We start from the raw sequence: 16,117 nt of genomic DNA on the forward strand, positions 1-16,117 counted from the left end.
TATAGAAGTTGGGATGTAATGTTGAAATTGTACAGGGCATTGGTGAGGCCAAATCTGGAGTATGGTGTGCAGTTCTGGTCGCCAAATTATAGGAAGGATGTCGACAAAATGGAGAGGATACAGAGGAGATTTACTAGAATGTTGCCTGGGTTTCAGCACTTAGGCTACAGAGAGAGGTTGAACAGGTTGGGTCTTTATTCTTTGGAGCGTAGAAGGTTGAGGGGGGACTTGATAGAGGTTTTTAAAATTTTGAGAGGGACGGACAGAGTTGACGTGGGTAGGCTTTTCCCTTTGAGAGTGGGGAAGATTCCAACAAGGGGACATAGCTTCAGAATTGAGGGACAAAGGTTTAGGGGTAACATGAGGGGGAACTTCTTTACTCAGAGGGTTGTGGCTGTATGGAATGGGCTTCCGGTGGAAGTGGTGGAGGCTGGCTCGATTTTATTATTTAAGAGTAAATTGGATAGGTATATGGATAGGAGGGGATTGGAGGGTTATGGTCTGAGTGCAGGTAGATGAGACTAGGTCAGGGAGAATGGTCGGCGTGGACTGGTAGGGCCGGACAGGCCTGTTTCCATGCTGTAGTTGTTATATGTTATATGTTATATGTTAGCATGCAGTAAACCAACTTGAATATCACAGGTAGGTTAATCACATAGGTTAAACTTGAATTTTATGGAATAACGTGTCCACAGGAGGGAATTTGCAGCAAGACTGCAGAGAACTATTGGTACATATTCTAATCTTGAAGGTGCACTTAACACCAACACATATTTTAGGATGAAACTGCAAAGCCAGAGAGGGTAATCACAACTCCAGAAATGCAATACCAACTGAAATAGCTCGCATGCCAGTAAATCTCCAAGTCTATTTAATTAATCTTTCAGATATTCTGCAAATGCATCAATATTTTGCATTGGATAAAAATAGTAAATTATAAAATTAAAATAAGCTGGTGTCCGTTAACATTTTGCCCATGATGTACCTCTTCACAAATTGAAATAACCAAGTGCTTCAAAATGCTTGTGAAGTGCTTCAACTTTTTTTTACATTGAGAAGAAAAATATAACTGGCAATCTTGCTAATCACTTTGTATAAGTTATTTAGACCAAGTCAGCAAATTTTTCAATAGCACATAATGCAAAAATATCCTATAAATGTTTTAGCAAGTTAAAACAAATCAAGCATTACCTCTGTGAAGCCATCTTTTAATGGACTGACTGATGCACCTGGTCCTGGGAGATTGATCTTTTTACCCTCTGCAAATGGACGGGTTGGAATTCGATGCAAGTAGCCATATCCAATCCCACACCCTAAGCTTAAAATAATTTATTTACATTATTTACCAAATTGAAGAAGACATATTAAACTACGAACAAAAAAACAATCAGCATTTGAAAGTACAACACATAGATTGGGTATTCTTGGTCTATTTTCAAGATAAAGTAACTCCAGCAAAATATTAAACTATTTCTTCCTTCCAGATACCGATGAATAGTATACTTACGACGGCAGTTAAAAATTGTACAATTAGTCTCAACTTCACATTTTCACCTTACCTGCCTTCTCCACCCCAGGTGGTATTAGGTGTGATAACTACTTCCCGGCAGTTATCTGTGTCTGTATTGTAGACGTACAATTTCAACGCTTTCCCTTCATGAGTTTCTATCAGAGAGAAGAGATCCTCGGACTATGAAAATAAAATTTTCATATGTCTCAGTCATGCTATTTTCTGGATACAATTCATGCATAGACAATAACAAGATCATACAAACAAACGTTTTAAATTGCATTGTAGTATTTCCAGCACAGCTGCAGCATTTAAGTTCTATGCAAGATACCTGCAACTGAGAACATTAGCACACAACCTTACGTGAATTATTTGATTCAATAAACACAGACCCATAATTGAAGTTAGATGCACCGCACGAATATTACATCAAGATGAACAATTCCACCTGGTTTTATATAACGTTTTCAGCACCTAGGCCTTGGTGGCAAGGTCATCTTTTATTACCATTCTAATTACTTCCACAACATATTCTCTCTGCCTCTGTTGCCATCTTCACCCTTCCCTCCCTGAGCTGACTTATATCTGCCAATCAAATAATCCTTACCAGTATTTATCCATTATCTGTCAACTCTTACCCTTCCTCAGTTGTATCCACCTATTGCTTCTGTGTCTTCCTCACCTCTTAATACTGGCTTTCCCCCCCTCTGCTCTTTCAGCTCAAATGAAGTGTTCCGACCCGAACGTCAACTGTCCATTTCCCTCCATTGATGCTGCCTGACTCATTGAGTTCCTCCAGTAGCTCTCTTTTTTTTGCTCCAGACTCCAGTAAAGCATTATGTCAGCCACATAATAGTTTAAAAGCATCAAAATTCCACAAATATTCAGCAACAAAATATATGCGCAGCTTCAGCTAATCTCCAAGGCAACAGCCTTTACGGGTTTACATAAAATAAACAATTGTGGAAATTCGGCCCTCACATTTAACACACATTTTCATTCTTTCATTCTGGTAATAGTGTTGATTGCAGATCAAGATGTATTGGCTTCAACATACAAGTTAAACTCTCATGGAATAAAGAGTTTTTATAAATTGGATTGTTTGAAGAAGAAATTTAGATTCCCATCACCGTTCAAGGCTCATAACATAAGCCTTCAATAATACAAAACTTCTGCACAAAAGGTGTACACAAAATTTTTGCACAAAAATAAAAGTTCAGCCTTAATGCTTTAAACGAAAACAAGATACCTTCAATTTCTCAAAACATCTTTTATCAAAGCTTACAAGCTTTACATGCTTTGAGAAACATGTATAATTACCAGAAAATTCCTACAGCCATTCAGGTTATCGAAAACTGTCCTTACAGGATTCACCAACCGCTGCCCAGAAATTTGAGGTACAAAATAAAATTCACCTTCACAGAAAGCATGTGGATGAAAAAAATAATTTGACATTTGTTTCAACTCTTGTTTCTCCATGCAGATGATGTGGCTTTGTATTAGGGCAAAATCAGGATACAGGTTGGTTTCTAGGGACACAACCCGCTCCACCCCCTAACCTGGGAATGGGCAATATATTGCTTGATACGTATAATATGCTCCTCCTACCTCATTCATGACTGTGTCGGCTCCAATTATATAATCTGTATGAGGTCGAAGACCAGCTAGTGCAGCCGGAGAGTTTGACTCCACTTCCTTTATTTTTAAGAAACAGAAAAGTATTTTAGGATTACAAAGTAAGAGGGCAATATTATGACTTCAGAAAACATAGAACAGGAACCCATCGGCCCACAATGTTTGTGTTGAATATGATGCCGTTAAACTGATCTTATCTGCCTGTACATGATCCATCCCTCTTTCCCTGCACTTCCATGTGCCTATCTAAAAGGCTTGAAACGACACTATTGTATCTGAACTCACTATCGTATCTATCGTAATGGACCTTAAAAAGTAAATGACTCAAAAATGTATTCACACTTTGGCTGAAATTTCATTTAAATCCATTAAATAGTCGTCCACTGAAACAGTAATTTGCAAATACCCATTAAAGTACTGCAAATACTGTATGGTTTTCGTTACTGCAACTGGAAGTCTGAATAATTTAGTTCCATGAATCATAACTAATATGCCAAACTAATTTTGTTTTGCACTAAGTACAAACCATATTTCAGTGGCCTGTTCCTCACATTAATGATCCTCTCACTTAAAATGAATGTAACGAATGCCAGCAAAGAGATTTAAAGATGCTCAAAATTAGTTGCACAAATGTTGATAAAAATGTTCCATCTGAACCCCATTCTGAAATCTGTAATATCATATCATATCATATATCATATCATATATATACAGCCGGAAACAGGCCTTTTCGGCCCACCAAGTCCGTGCCGCCCAACGATCCCCGTACATTAACACTATCCTACACCCACTAGGGACAATTTTTACATTTACCCAGCCAATTAACCTACATACCTGTACGTCTTTGGAGTGTGGGAGGAAACCGAAGATCTCGGAGAAAACCCACGCAGGTCACGGGGAGAACGTACAAACTCCTTACAGTGCAGCACCCGTAGTCAGGATCGAACCTGAGTCTCCGGCGCTGCATTCGCTGTAAAGCAGCAACTCTACCGCTGCGCTACCGTGCCGCCCTATAATAAAGATTGTGGATGGATATGCTGCAAGTTTAAGATGGACACAAAATGCTGGAGTAGCTCAGTGGGTCTATGAACTTGTTGCATTGTAAACAAAAACATCAAATATGCCAACAGGAGCTTGTTGATGTGCAAGGGATTTGCTACAGTTCACAAACTTTGAATGGAGGAAGTTGGAAAGCTAGACAAAAGGCAGTAATAACAAAGACAAACAGAAGATTTCAGTGAAAGCAAGTAAACAGTCTGGGGGTCATCCAAAATAGTGTGTTGAACAACTGATGTGCTGCATATCACATTGTTCTCTGCTTCCAAAATTCCCTTCCTATGAAATCAATGCAAGCAATTTCAGAGGCAGACCACAAGGCAGATTACTATTGTACAATCTGTTTACCTCTTGCAATTAAGGACAAGTTTCCACTCCATGGTATCTATGCTTAATATTGCATACAATGGTCAAATGCCAAGGTATACAACGGGTGATGCTAACATTATTCATTTTCATTACACTGTAAAGTTATAGCTTTTGCACTGAAAGTGCACACAAGAAGTCCATAAGTTGTGTCAGAGGTTCTTTACATATGGTGTACAATGATTAATGGATTTTGTTTTGAAAGGAGTCAATGATAGCAGTTTTGAAGTAATATTGCTTCCTGATAGGTGACAGTTAATGACAACTAGCATGTAGGTCAGAGAATATAAAGTGCTGGAATAATTCAGCGGGTCAGACACTGTCTCTGAAGGACACAGATATGAGACGATTCAGGTTGGGAACCGTCTTGAATCTGAAATGCAGCCTATTCATGCTAGTTCAGCATTCAACTTTTTATTCCCCTCTAGCCTCTTCAAATTTCATTCTCCTCCTCCATGTTACTATCCCCAAACTTTGCCCTAGACATGACTGTATTATTCACAAACTTTTAACATTTTAGTTCCAGCCTGCACTATCAGCACGTTTTATTCTGCAATATTTTTCACAATAATATCATAATTTGGGCGATTTATTCAGGATCATATTTATCTCGGTATTCTCCAATTAACTTTAAACAGATAACTGGAGTTGTCAAACAAAACAAAAGCAACTGTTTATGATTAACAAATAAGGAATGTGTTAATTTCTTTTAATCAGCACTCTTCTCAAACCATCACCCACAATTTTAGGTGCATAAGCATCACAACTTTAAAAATTGTTGCCCAAGATCAATATTGGTCATGTTCAGAGAATCTTCCTTAAATTTGTAATACATTTTATTTCTTCCAAACTATTATTTTTAAGTGTGGTCAAAAGCACAAATAGCTTTAAAAATAAATTGGGACAACAAGGCAACGCTGACAAGTGTTTTTTTATAACAAATGGAAAATTTAAACAGTAAATAATTATAATTACTTTATTCTGGTCTTAAATGAAAATAGATTACCCTTCGCCTGACTACCACATTTCCCTTCTGCCTACACTGCAATACACTTACCAACACATGCCAGACATTTTCATTAGCTCCCTCGAAACTGCAGAAACGAATGCTGACTCCAAGCAAGCCTTGACCTCCCCACATGTTGCTAGGAGTGACTGTAGTTTCTCTCAATTTGAGTGTCTTGCTGCTGTAGACGACCATTTTAATTGGTTTCTCCACGTTGGCTTTCAAAAGATCTTTAAGTGTATCATTATCTTGATTCTAAAGTCAAAATGCAATATATTAAAAAAATCTATACAATGATTTTTAATGTTGGTAAAATGCTTCACAAATTAGCCCTTGCACATTATTTCTAGGCCGCACACAAACAAAGTAAATCTTTTATCAAGGAGCAGTGATAATTGCCAGGAACACCATCTGGATGAATGGCATGCTACCCATTTCTCTTCACATACAAAAAAAGCTAATCACAGTGCACACTATCTGGACATTAACAGAATTAAAGGGATCCAATTCATATCATTTAGAGGTTGTCAGATGGAACTTCAAGCGGCAAATGCATTTCATGAACAGCTTCTTATACCTGTGGGAACCTGCCAGTCTGTGGAATAGTTTCCATTTTTGTCAGGATCTATTCAGAAACATACCAACTGAGTTAATGCTCCAGAAAACATCTTCAGTGACCTTCCTGATGAGGAGCAACTGCCTAACTAATATCAAAAAGTACATCTGCTGCTGTCTCGAGTAACCTGGACACAAAGCAAAACTGATGGTGATCTTAACTGTAGCAGATTTCTTCGAGAAAGTGGATTATGGATCTTCAATTAATAACTAACATTTCCCAAATTACCTCAATTGGCAAAATAGGAGAAATGCAGTCTTGAGATACTGATGGATATAAAGATCAAAAATAGAACATCTTTGTCTACATACTTATCTGAGTGGATGCAAGGTTATAGGGAAGATTAGTCTCCTGTAAAGACCATCTTATAAGAGTCTCCAATTTAACCCCTTGCATAGATCCTTTAATGCTTCTTTTTCACAGAGAAAAATGTTTTATAGGTAGTTAGCCACTTAACATGGCAGCATTGGGCTTTTCTGATGAAATCCTGACGTTGTGGTCTGCTACTCGTAATAGTTTGGCCAAAAATGAACGGACACTGGACTTTTCAAAGAGCCAAGCAAGGGGGCATTTGCCCTGTAGTTAAACTGGGAAATCTGCCAAAACAACACAAGGGTCAGGTACAGGGATGGCAAATTCATTGATTTATGTGGGGAGGAATCACTGAGAGGAATTAATTTGGCCTTTTAAAAATTTTGCTCTAAATTGAGTTTAAAGCATAATTTTGACATTTGAGATACAGTAACAATTTCAAAGTGTTTCCAGATGTAGTTAAGTGGCCCCTTCATTGCGGGGGCAAGGGTAGACCTTCATCCCCTGTCCATCTGCTTCCTCACCATCTAAATACATTTCAAAATCGCAGCATTTTTGAACTTCAAAGACATCTTAGGATAAAGAGATGCATGAATGCACAAAATATATTTACAGCACTATTATTTGTTGGATATCGATTAAAATGTATTCATATTTGGATTAATGATTTCCAGATACAAACCTAAAAAAATTAACTTGATTGGACATCTTAAGTCTGAAAATTTAATCATGTGCTTGAATTGAAAGATTGAGTGAAAGATACAACATGGAAAAAGGCCCTTCAGTGCACCAAGTCATCACCAACCATTGATCACCCATTAACACTAGCTCTATGTTATCCCACTTTCACATCCACTCCCTACATACAAGGAGAAATTTATAAAAGCCAATTAACCTACAAACCCACAAATTTTTGCGATACAGGAGGAAACCAGAGCACCGGGAGAAAACCCACGCAAGTCACAGGTATAACGTGCAAACTCCACACAGACAGCACCCAAGGTCAGAATCAAACCCAAGTTTATGGCTCTGTCAGGCAGCAGCTCTACCAGCTGCACCACTGAGCTGAAATGTATCAGTTCAAGTTACCTAATACCACACGACTCTCTGCATTTGGACATGGACTGATAATTGGCAAGCACGAAGTAATGGCACTCTCCTACAAGGGAGAATCTATACATATATGCACTATATTTCACGGAATTGCCTTTGTGTAGTCCCTCATCATCTGCATGCTGGGTGTTACCAATGACCAGAAACTTAATTGGATCATTCACATGAATACTGTGGTTATAAGAGCAGATATCTGTAACAAGTGGCAACCTCCTAACTTTCCACATTCTTTTCCACCTCTTACAAGGCACAAGTTAGGAGCATGATGGAATTCTTTCCACTTGTCAGAATGAGTTTGAGCTGAACACAATGATTCAATACGATGGAATCAGCATCTACCTTATACATAGAGCTTATATTTAAACTAATATTTAATACAATTCATTCATTGAAATTTTGTCAACACTTCTCAACAAAATATACTGGCTTAAAAAATGAAAACAGCAATTTAGTCCAGTGGCACAATTTTAACTCGATCTTTCAAAAGATACACACTTACCAATCGAGTATTGCCAATGGAAACAACAAAATCAAAGAATGGCTCCAATCCAGCTCTGTGGCCAGGGGAATTTTCTTGAACCTAAAAGTACAACAAAATGACATTTAAAAAATAACGTACAAAATTATAGTGGTTTCAAGTCTTCATACATAAAACATGAGAACAATATTTCAAATTCTAGGATAGAAAATCATAATAGCCCAGCAGCTGAATCTAAAGAATGCCTGCACAAATTGATACTTGTCCATAGGAGAATGCTTAGCTGAGTTGGACTACAGGCAAAAAAATAGCTACTCTGATCCTCATGCACCTTGCAGCTAAACACCAGTAAATCTGAGCAACTACCAGATACAATTATCCTGCAAGTTGCTAGTCTCAGTTCACTTGATGTCATGATCCACAACATTTGTCCTCAGGAAGTCAGCTGGTAAAAAAGATGCTTCACTTCTGTGCCTTGTTCAGTCCCTGACTCCAAAGGAGGAAAAAGCTTGGGATTGGTTTATTATTGTCACAATAAAGTTTATTATTATTGTCACAAAAAAGTTTATTGCCACAGGCCATCAGGACTGTTAACTATTATAACTCCAGGGACTAAATTTTCTTTTCTGTAATAATTTTAATTTATATGCTGTAAGATTTAATGTGGGAGGCCACTGAAATTGAAAGATCAGATTGGGAATGGGAAGGGGAGTTAAAGTGTTGAGCAACCCGGAGATCAGGTAGGTTAAGGCGGACTGAGCGGAAGTGTTCAGCGAAACGATCGCCGAGCCTACGCTCGGTCTTGCTGATATACAGGAGTTGGCACCTGGAACAGCAGATACAGTAGATGAGGTTGGAGGAGGTGCAAGTGAAGCTCTGCCTCACCTGAAAAGACTGTCAGGGTCCTGGGATGGAATCGAGGGGGGAGGTAAAGGGACAGGTGTTGCATCTCCTACGGTTGCAGGGGAAAGTACCTGGGGAAGGGGTGGTTTGGGTGGGAAGGGACGAGTTGACCAGGGAGTTGCGAAGGGAACGGTCTCTGTTGAAAGCAGAAAGGGGTGGAAATGGGAAGATGTGGTCAGTAGTGTGATCCCGTTGGAGGTGGCGGAAATTATGGAGGATTATATGCTGTGTGCAACAGCTGATGGGGTGGAAGGTGAGGACAAGGAGGACTGTGTCCTTGTTACGAATGGGGGGGAGGGGGAGCAAGAGCGGAGCTGCGGTTTATCAGGGAGACCCTAGTGAGAGCCTCATCTCTAATGGAAGAGGGGAACCCCCGTTCCCTAAAGAATGTGGACATCTCCGATGACCTGGTATGGAAAACCTTATCCTGGGTGCAAATGCGGCATAGGCGGAGGAATTGGGAGTAGGGGATAAAGTCTTACAGGAAGCAGGGTGGGAAGAAGTGCAGTCTAATTAGCTGTGGGAGTCAGTAGGTTTGTAATAGATGTCAGCAATATATCAAGTAGAAATGGCTCAGCCAAGTGAAGTTGTTACAGTAAGCATGCTAGATTGTGACATTACAAATTCTATTTAGCAATTATGCAGACTTGGTATTCTAAAATGTTTAGCAATATTTTTCCAACTTACTTTATTTAGTACTTGGTTAAATTGACAAATAATTCAACCAAGATTGTCATTAACCCCTAGCTGGTCTATATTTTTCATTACAGATAGCAATGATTGCAGACAACTTTCAATGTTGTGTATAATCTGCTCATTTAATTCCATGTGCATTTCCCCCTTCGTTTGAAGTCATGGAAATATCTTTAACCAAAGCAACAAATTTAACCTTGTGCTACTAACTTTTGCATTTAATTTTAACAATTTGCATTTATATAGTGTATTTAACATCAAGACATTTCATAGATTTGAGGGAAATGAACATTCGAACAGATAAGGAATAATCAAAACTTTCGGCGCTGGAGGCAACTATTAATGAGGGTTTTAAATGAAAAGGGAGGCAGAACGGTGACAGAACGTCAAAAAATGGGACACTAAAAATGCAGCTAAGGAGGTGTGTAGGTAGTTACATGTTACAAGGATCAGAAAGGACACGAGTTATAGGGCTGAAGAAACTGAAAATAGGCTAATCCGTTGAGGATTTTAAACACAAAGATGACTAGAGGAATCAGGAGGCAATGGTGACGAGGGATTTGAAGGAGGGGGAAGAAATCAAAAAGTGTATATAAAAGGAATTTATGCTGAAAACTTATGAAAATCAGTGTCAATTGTCATTAAAGTACAAAACAACATGTAGATGCCATATGCCCAAACACCTTTTTGCATGCACCTTGTCAGGGTTGAGGGGAAGGAGCAGAAGAGGCCTTCAATAAGGAAAACATGGAAATGTCCCTGTAAAGACAAAGGATGTTGCTCCCTAATCACTTCACAACACGCTGCAGGGCCTTCCTGTCTGCAGCTAAACAGGTCCCATGCCAGACAGTGATGCAGCAGGTCAGAATGGACTCGATGGCGCATCTGTAGAACCTGGAGAGAATGGATGTACCCGGACTAACTCTCTTTAGCTTCCTTAGGAAGTACAGGCGTTGTTGCTTCTTCCCATTCCTTGCATGATCTGCAAGGAGTGGAATGACAAATAAATGATTTTTTTTTTTAAACTAAAAATAATAATAATAATAATTCTGCTGGTGCCCGACCGATTACAATACATCAATGCTATTTTCCTCACTCTCTTTGTGCAATTTCATCTGGGTAAAGAGGTGACAAAAGCAACTGCAGATACCTGATCCACTGAGGTCCGTCAGCACATTATGGCTTGAGCATAGGGGTGTCCATTTATTTGTATTGGTTTATTATCATCACATGTACCAAGATAGAGTGAAAGACATGGTTTTGAGTGCCACCTAGGCAAATGATACATCAGGTAGAGCAAAAGAAAATAAACCGATTGTAGAATATAGTGATACAGCTGCAGAGAGAGCATAGACTAAAAACAAGTGCGAGGACCGCAACAAGGTAGATTGGAAGCTCGATAAATTGTCTTTAACATACAATGGGTCCATTCAAGAATCTTCACAGCAGTAAAGCAGCTTTGAATTTTTTTAATAATCTGCTCAACATTCGAGGAGAGGAAAGAATAGAGAATTACCAGGGTGTGAGAAGTATAGATGGAATCGCCTGGAGAAATTTGGAGGGGGGGGTGATGGTTGGAGGTGGGTGAGGCTGGCTTGCATGTAGGACTGGGCTGCAGTCAAGACACTCTAAGTTCTTGTAGTCTTGGGCAGAGCAGTTCCCATACCAAGCTGTGATGCATCCAGATACGATGCTTTTTATAGTGCACTTGTACAAGATGGTAAGAATCATCGAAGACATGCTGAATTTCCTTAGTCTTCTGAGAAAGTAAAGGTTTTGTATGCTTTCTTGACTTGGTTAGACTGTTTGCAATATCATAAGCATAAAAGTTATTTTTGAAACCAATTTTAAAAACAGGGAAGTTAGAAGACTTTAAGGAAAGCAGGGCCAGGACAGCTTAAGAGTGTACTAATGGTCAACCAAAAGAACTGTATAAGCACACAAGTAGACTCAGAAGGCCAGAGTATGTGGGAGGGATATTGTGTGGAAGAGATAACATTAGAGATAGGGATATAAATGAGGAATACAATTTTAACTATCACGATTTGACATAGGACAAGAATACTGGGCAGAGAATTTTGCAGGCATGAGCTTTTGAACCACTGAAGAAAGATAGACCATAAGAAGAATTACAATGAGGCTACTCTTAATGGTTAAGACTGAAGGAGTACAGGGTTCCAGCAGTAGAGGGGAAAGGACAGTGGCACAGCAGGCCTTGATGTTGGAATGGACATGGAATTATAAACTCGACATCAAAGAAAATGGTACGCCTGGTTCAGTACGTAGCAAAGAACAAAGTGTCCGATGATGATGGCACTGATTTAAAGAAAAGTGCCGCAAAAAATCGAGGGCATCCTAAATCTTGATACCAAACTGTATTTGTCATGGTGTGCAATTGTTATGAGAATTGGTAGAGTAGTATAACTGAATACGATAACTCTAAATAAATGTGCTGCAGTAAGCACTGCCAAGGAGAACAGAAACGTAGAAGGGGAACAGGAAAATTGTCTTTCTGCAAGCCCAAAAGATAAAAAAAGTAATTGCTGAAGCAACTTCTTACATAGAGTGGGAACACAAGGGATGCAGGAGGATCCTCAGGTGCTTTATTGTCATATGTCCCAGAACAATGAAATTCTGAGGTGTGGCAGCAAAACGGAAAACGTAAACATCATTCTCTGTAAACAATATCATAAATGAAAATTGTATATACACACACATACACACATTAAAACAAACAAACATTAAAAGTGCAAAAAGACAATACCAATGCCCCAGAGTCAATGTAGTTCAGAGCTTATTTGGAGATTGCAGCTTTTAATTGCCTGTTGGGAAGAAACTGTCCTTGAACATGAACTTTATAGTTTTCGGGCTCCTATATCTTATGATCATGTGAACATTGAAGAGAGATAGGAGGGTGACGAGAAAGATGAAGGCACTATGAAAATGTTAGCCATAAGGTGAAGATGCCAAAATGGACTGAGATAAATAGAACGTTATGAAAGAAATGGAGGAAAACTTGAGGGACAATGACATGTTCAAAGATCTTGGAGATCTAATTTTGCAAAATTGTTCACGAACCAACTAAAACCACCAAATTATTTCAGTGAGCCAATAACGTGACAGCAGAACAATTTTTATTTTTACTGTGCCAAAGATACAGGTGTAATCCAAGAAAGGTCAGTACTTAACAATTGAGCCTGAATATCTTTCACAATAAGACATCCCTGACAAACTCAATTACCCTTGTAACCTCAAAACATGGATCACTTTGATATCAATGTAATTTTTTTTTTAATTAAGAAATAATGTTTTGCTGAAATATGAATATAAAAATAATAAAAGATGAGTGATTAACTTTTTACAATCTATATACTAAAAATCTTGTTTGTTTCTGAACTACAGCCAAAACGGTACACGATAGCACGACAGTTTTAGGCCCACCTCTCTCACCGTCGTCCCTTTGGTGCTAATGGAAGAAGTTTCATTGAAATTGGTGTTATATTTTAAAAGTTATTCACATTTTAAAGTTTAAATCGAACTCCTAGGGAGGGAGGAAGGGGAGAGGAGGGGGGTTGAGGGGGATGGTGGTGGGGAGGGGGGGGGAGGAGTGGGAGTGGAGAGGGTGCTCCACCAATGCAGGAGAGGTTTGGGCCCAACGGGTCCACTTGGTCTAGCATATTAACAAAACTCATGATAAGCTTAAAATTCTGATTTTCTGAAAACATAATGTTGATAATAGCATGGTCCAACCATGGTTGGAGGAGGCTTCAAAATAATTATACATCTCCTGTAATAAGTCATTGGCTTTAATTTCTGAAGCATCAGAAAAAAGACAGGTTGCTGTATGATCTGAAACTAACCTTTATTTGAAAAAAAAGTGTTTTGTGCTCATTAATGTGAGGGATCTTAATGCTCCTGAAACAGACACTTTTACATTCAGGCAGTAATCATTATCAGTAAGGTTGAGCAATCAGATGCCACTCTTTTTATTCTTCTGGGTTTTTCAATCCTTGCCTCAAGAAGGATTCCTGGCAGACAGGAAGCAGCATGTGAGGCTGGGAAAGCACATCTCGGACCCGCAAACCCTCGGCATAGGAGCACCGCAAAGCTGCGTACTCTCCCCTCTCCTTTACTCTCTCTACACCAACGACTGCACCTCCACAGACTACTCTGTCAAGCTTCTCAAGTTTGCGGATGACACAACCCTGATTGGACTGATCCAGGATGGGGAGGAATCTGCCTACAGACAGGAAGTGACACAGCTGATGTCCTGGTGCCATCGCACCATGGTCTTAAGTCTGTGGAACTGATTGTAGACTTTAGGAGAGCTCCCCCCACTCACCATCAACAACATCACAGTCACATCTGTGGAGTCATTTAAGTTTCTTGGAACCATCATCTCCAAGGACCTTAAATGGGGGGCCACCATCGACTCCACAGTCATAAAGGCCCAACAGAGGATGTACTTCCTGCGGCAGCTGTTAAAACACAATCTGCCACAGGCAATGATGGTCCAATTCTATACTGCCATCGTAGAGTCTGTCCTCACCTTCTCCATCATGGTCTGGTTTGGCTCAGCCACCAAGCACGACATCCGGAGCCTGCAACAAATCATTCGATCAGCGGATGGCTGCAACCTTTCCCCCATTGATGAACTGTACACTGCAAGGGCCAGGAAACGAGTAGGTAAGATCATCTCTGACCCCTCTCACCCTGGCCACAAACTCTTTGAAGCACTTCCCTCTGGAAGGCGACTCCGGATTGTCAAAGCAGCCACAGCCAGACATAAAAACAGCTTTTTTCCATGAGTAGTAGCTCTACTCAATAACCTGTAGTCTCTTTTTGTTCTGGTTTATTTCACTCACATGTTTAAACTCTAATGTTGTATTCTTAATGTTTTAATTGTTTTATGTATTATTCTTAATTGTTTACTGTATGTTCTTCTTGTTACTTGCGAGCGAAGCACCAACACGCATTCCTTGTATGTGTACATACCTGGCCAATAAACTTATTCATTCATTTATTCAAGAAAACAGTTTCTCAATGACTTAACAGTTTCTTTGAACAGGGGGTGCACTATTGGAGAACATTTTGTATTAAGAATCACAAAAAAAAAATTAGAGCAACTTTAATAATAATTTGATTGATTTCAAGCAAAACACAAAGTGCTGGAAGTAACTCAGCAGGTCAGGCAGCATCTGCGGGGGGAATTGATAGGCGACGTTTCGGGTCGAGACATTTCTTCAGGCTAACCTTAGAGGGGGGAGAAAGCTGGAAGTGAGGTGGGGACAAAGCTTGGCACGCGATAGATGGATACAGGCAAGGGAGGGGTGGTTTGTTTGCCAGATGGGTGGAGTAAGTGACAAGGGCCGAAAATCTAGGCAACAACAACTTTAGGCACCTCATGTTTTACGTGTTTGACTTATTTGTCAGAAATAACGTGCTTTCTTAATACAAAAATCTAATTGATGCATTGTATTTTTTAAATAACACACGCAAGTTTAAGCTTAAATTTATGTTTAATTTGCGTGTTTTCGAATTCTGCGCTGCTTTTCAGGAACTTAACTGTCGCATAAAACACGAGGTGCCCACACACTCCCCGACTTACGCAAAGGTGACTTACATAAACTCGCACTTATGTAAACAATTCAGTTCCTCGTACAATCAAGGCAGTTTGTAATTTCCATAACTACAATCACCCAAGTTTACATCGGAAACAAGCCGGCAATGGCGGCGATGCTTAAAATAGGCCCTCACCTCTCCTCCACCATTACACTGAGCACCGGCTCACCACAGGGCTGTGTGTTGAGCCCCATCCTTTACTCCCTCTACACTCACGACTGCGCCCCCACCCATCCCACCAACACCATCATCAAGTTCGCGGATGACACGACTGTGGTTGGACTCATCTCAGAAGGAGATGAGACAGCCTATAGGGATGAAATCCAAAGGCTGGCAGCATGGTGTTCAGTGAACAATCTGGTCCTGAACTCCTCCAAAACAAAGGAACTTATAATTGACTTTAGAAAAACCAGTGGAGATTACGACCCACTCTACATCAATGGGGTCTGTGTGGAAAGGGTACCAGCTTTCAGGTTCCTGGGTACGCACATCGCAGAGGATCTTACCTGGTCTACCAACACCATCACCACAGTAAAGAAGGCACAGCAGAGACTCCACTTCCTGAGGATCCTCAGGAAAACCAACCTGCAGGAGAAGCTCATGTTGTCCTTCTATCGCTGCTCCATCGAGAGTGTGCTGGCATACTGTATAACCACATGGTATGCCAGCTGCTCAGAAAAGGACAGGAAGGCCCTTCAGAGGGTCATCACGACGGCCCAGAAGATCATCGGCTGCTCACTGCCCTCCCTGGAGCACCTGTTCAGACTACGCTGCCTCAGTAGAGCAGGCAAAATAATAAAAGATCCA

General features: G+C 40.0%; 1 protein-coding gene across 1 annotated transcript in view; it reads right to left on the reverse strand.

Moving 5' to 3' along the window:
* The window catches only part of gorasp2 (golgi reassembly stacking protein 2), a 43,180-nt gene that overhangs the window by 18,453 nt on the left and 8,610 nt on the right, over positions 1 to 16,117 (reverse strand). Inside the window, exons 2-6 of the mRNA XM_078403916.1 lie at positions 8,114 to 8,194; positions 5,625 to 5,828; positions 3,119 to 3,205; positions 1,560 to 1,690; positions 1,192 to 1,318 (exon numbers count right to left, since the gene is read on the reverse strand). Of these exons, the coding sequence (XP_078260042.1) occupies positions 1,192 to 1,318; positions 1,560 to 1,690; positions 3,119 to 3,205; positions 5,625 to 5,828; positions 8,114 to 8,194 (630 nt within the window). The remainder of the gene's footprint in view (positions 1 to 1,191; positions 1,319 to 1,559; positions 1,691 to 3,118; positions 3,206 to 5,624; positions 5,829 to 8,113; positions 8,195 to 16,117) is intronic.

The sequence above is a fragment of the Rhinoraja longicauda genome, chromosome 8 (assembly GCF_053455715.1).
Source record: "Rhinoraja longicauda isolate Sanriku21f chromosome 8, sRhiLon1.1, whole genome shotgun sequence".
Lineage (NCBI taxonomy): Eukaryota > Metazoa > Chordata > Chondrichthyes > Rajiformes > Arhynchobatidae > Rhinoraja > Rhinoraja longicauda.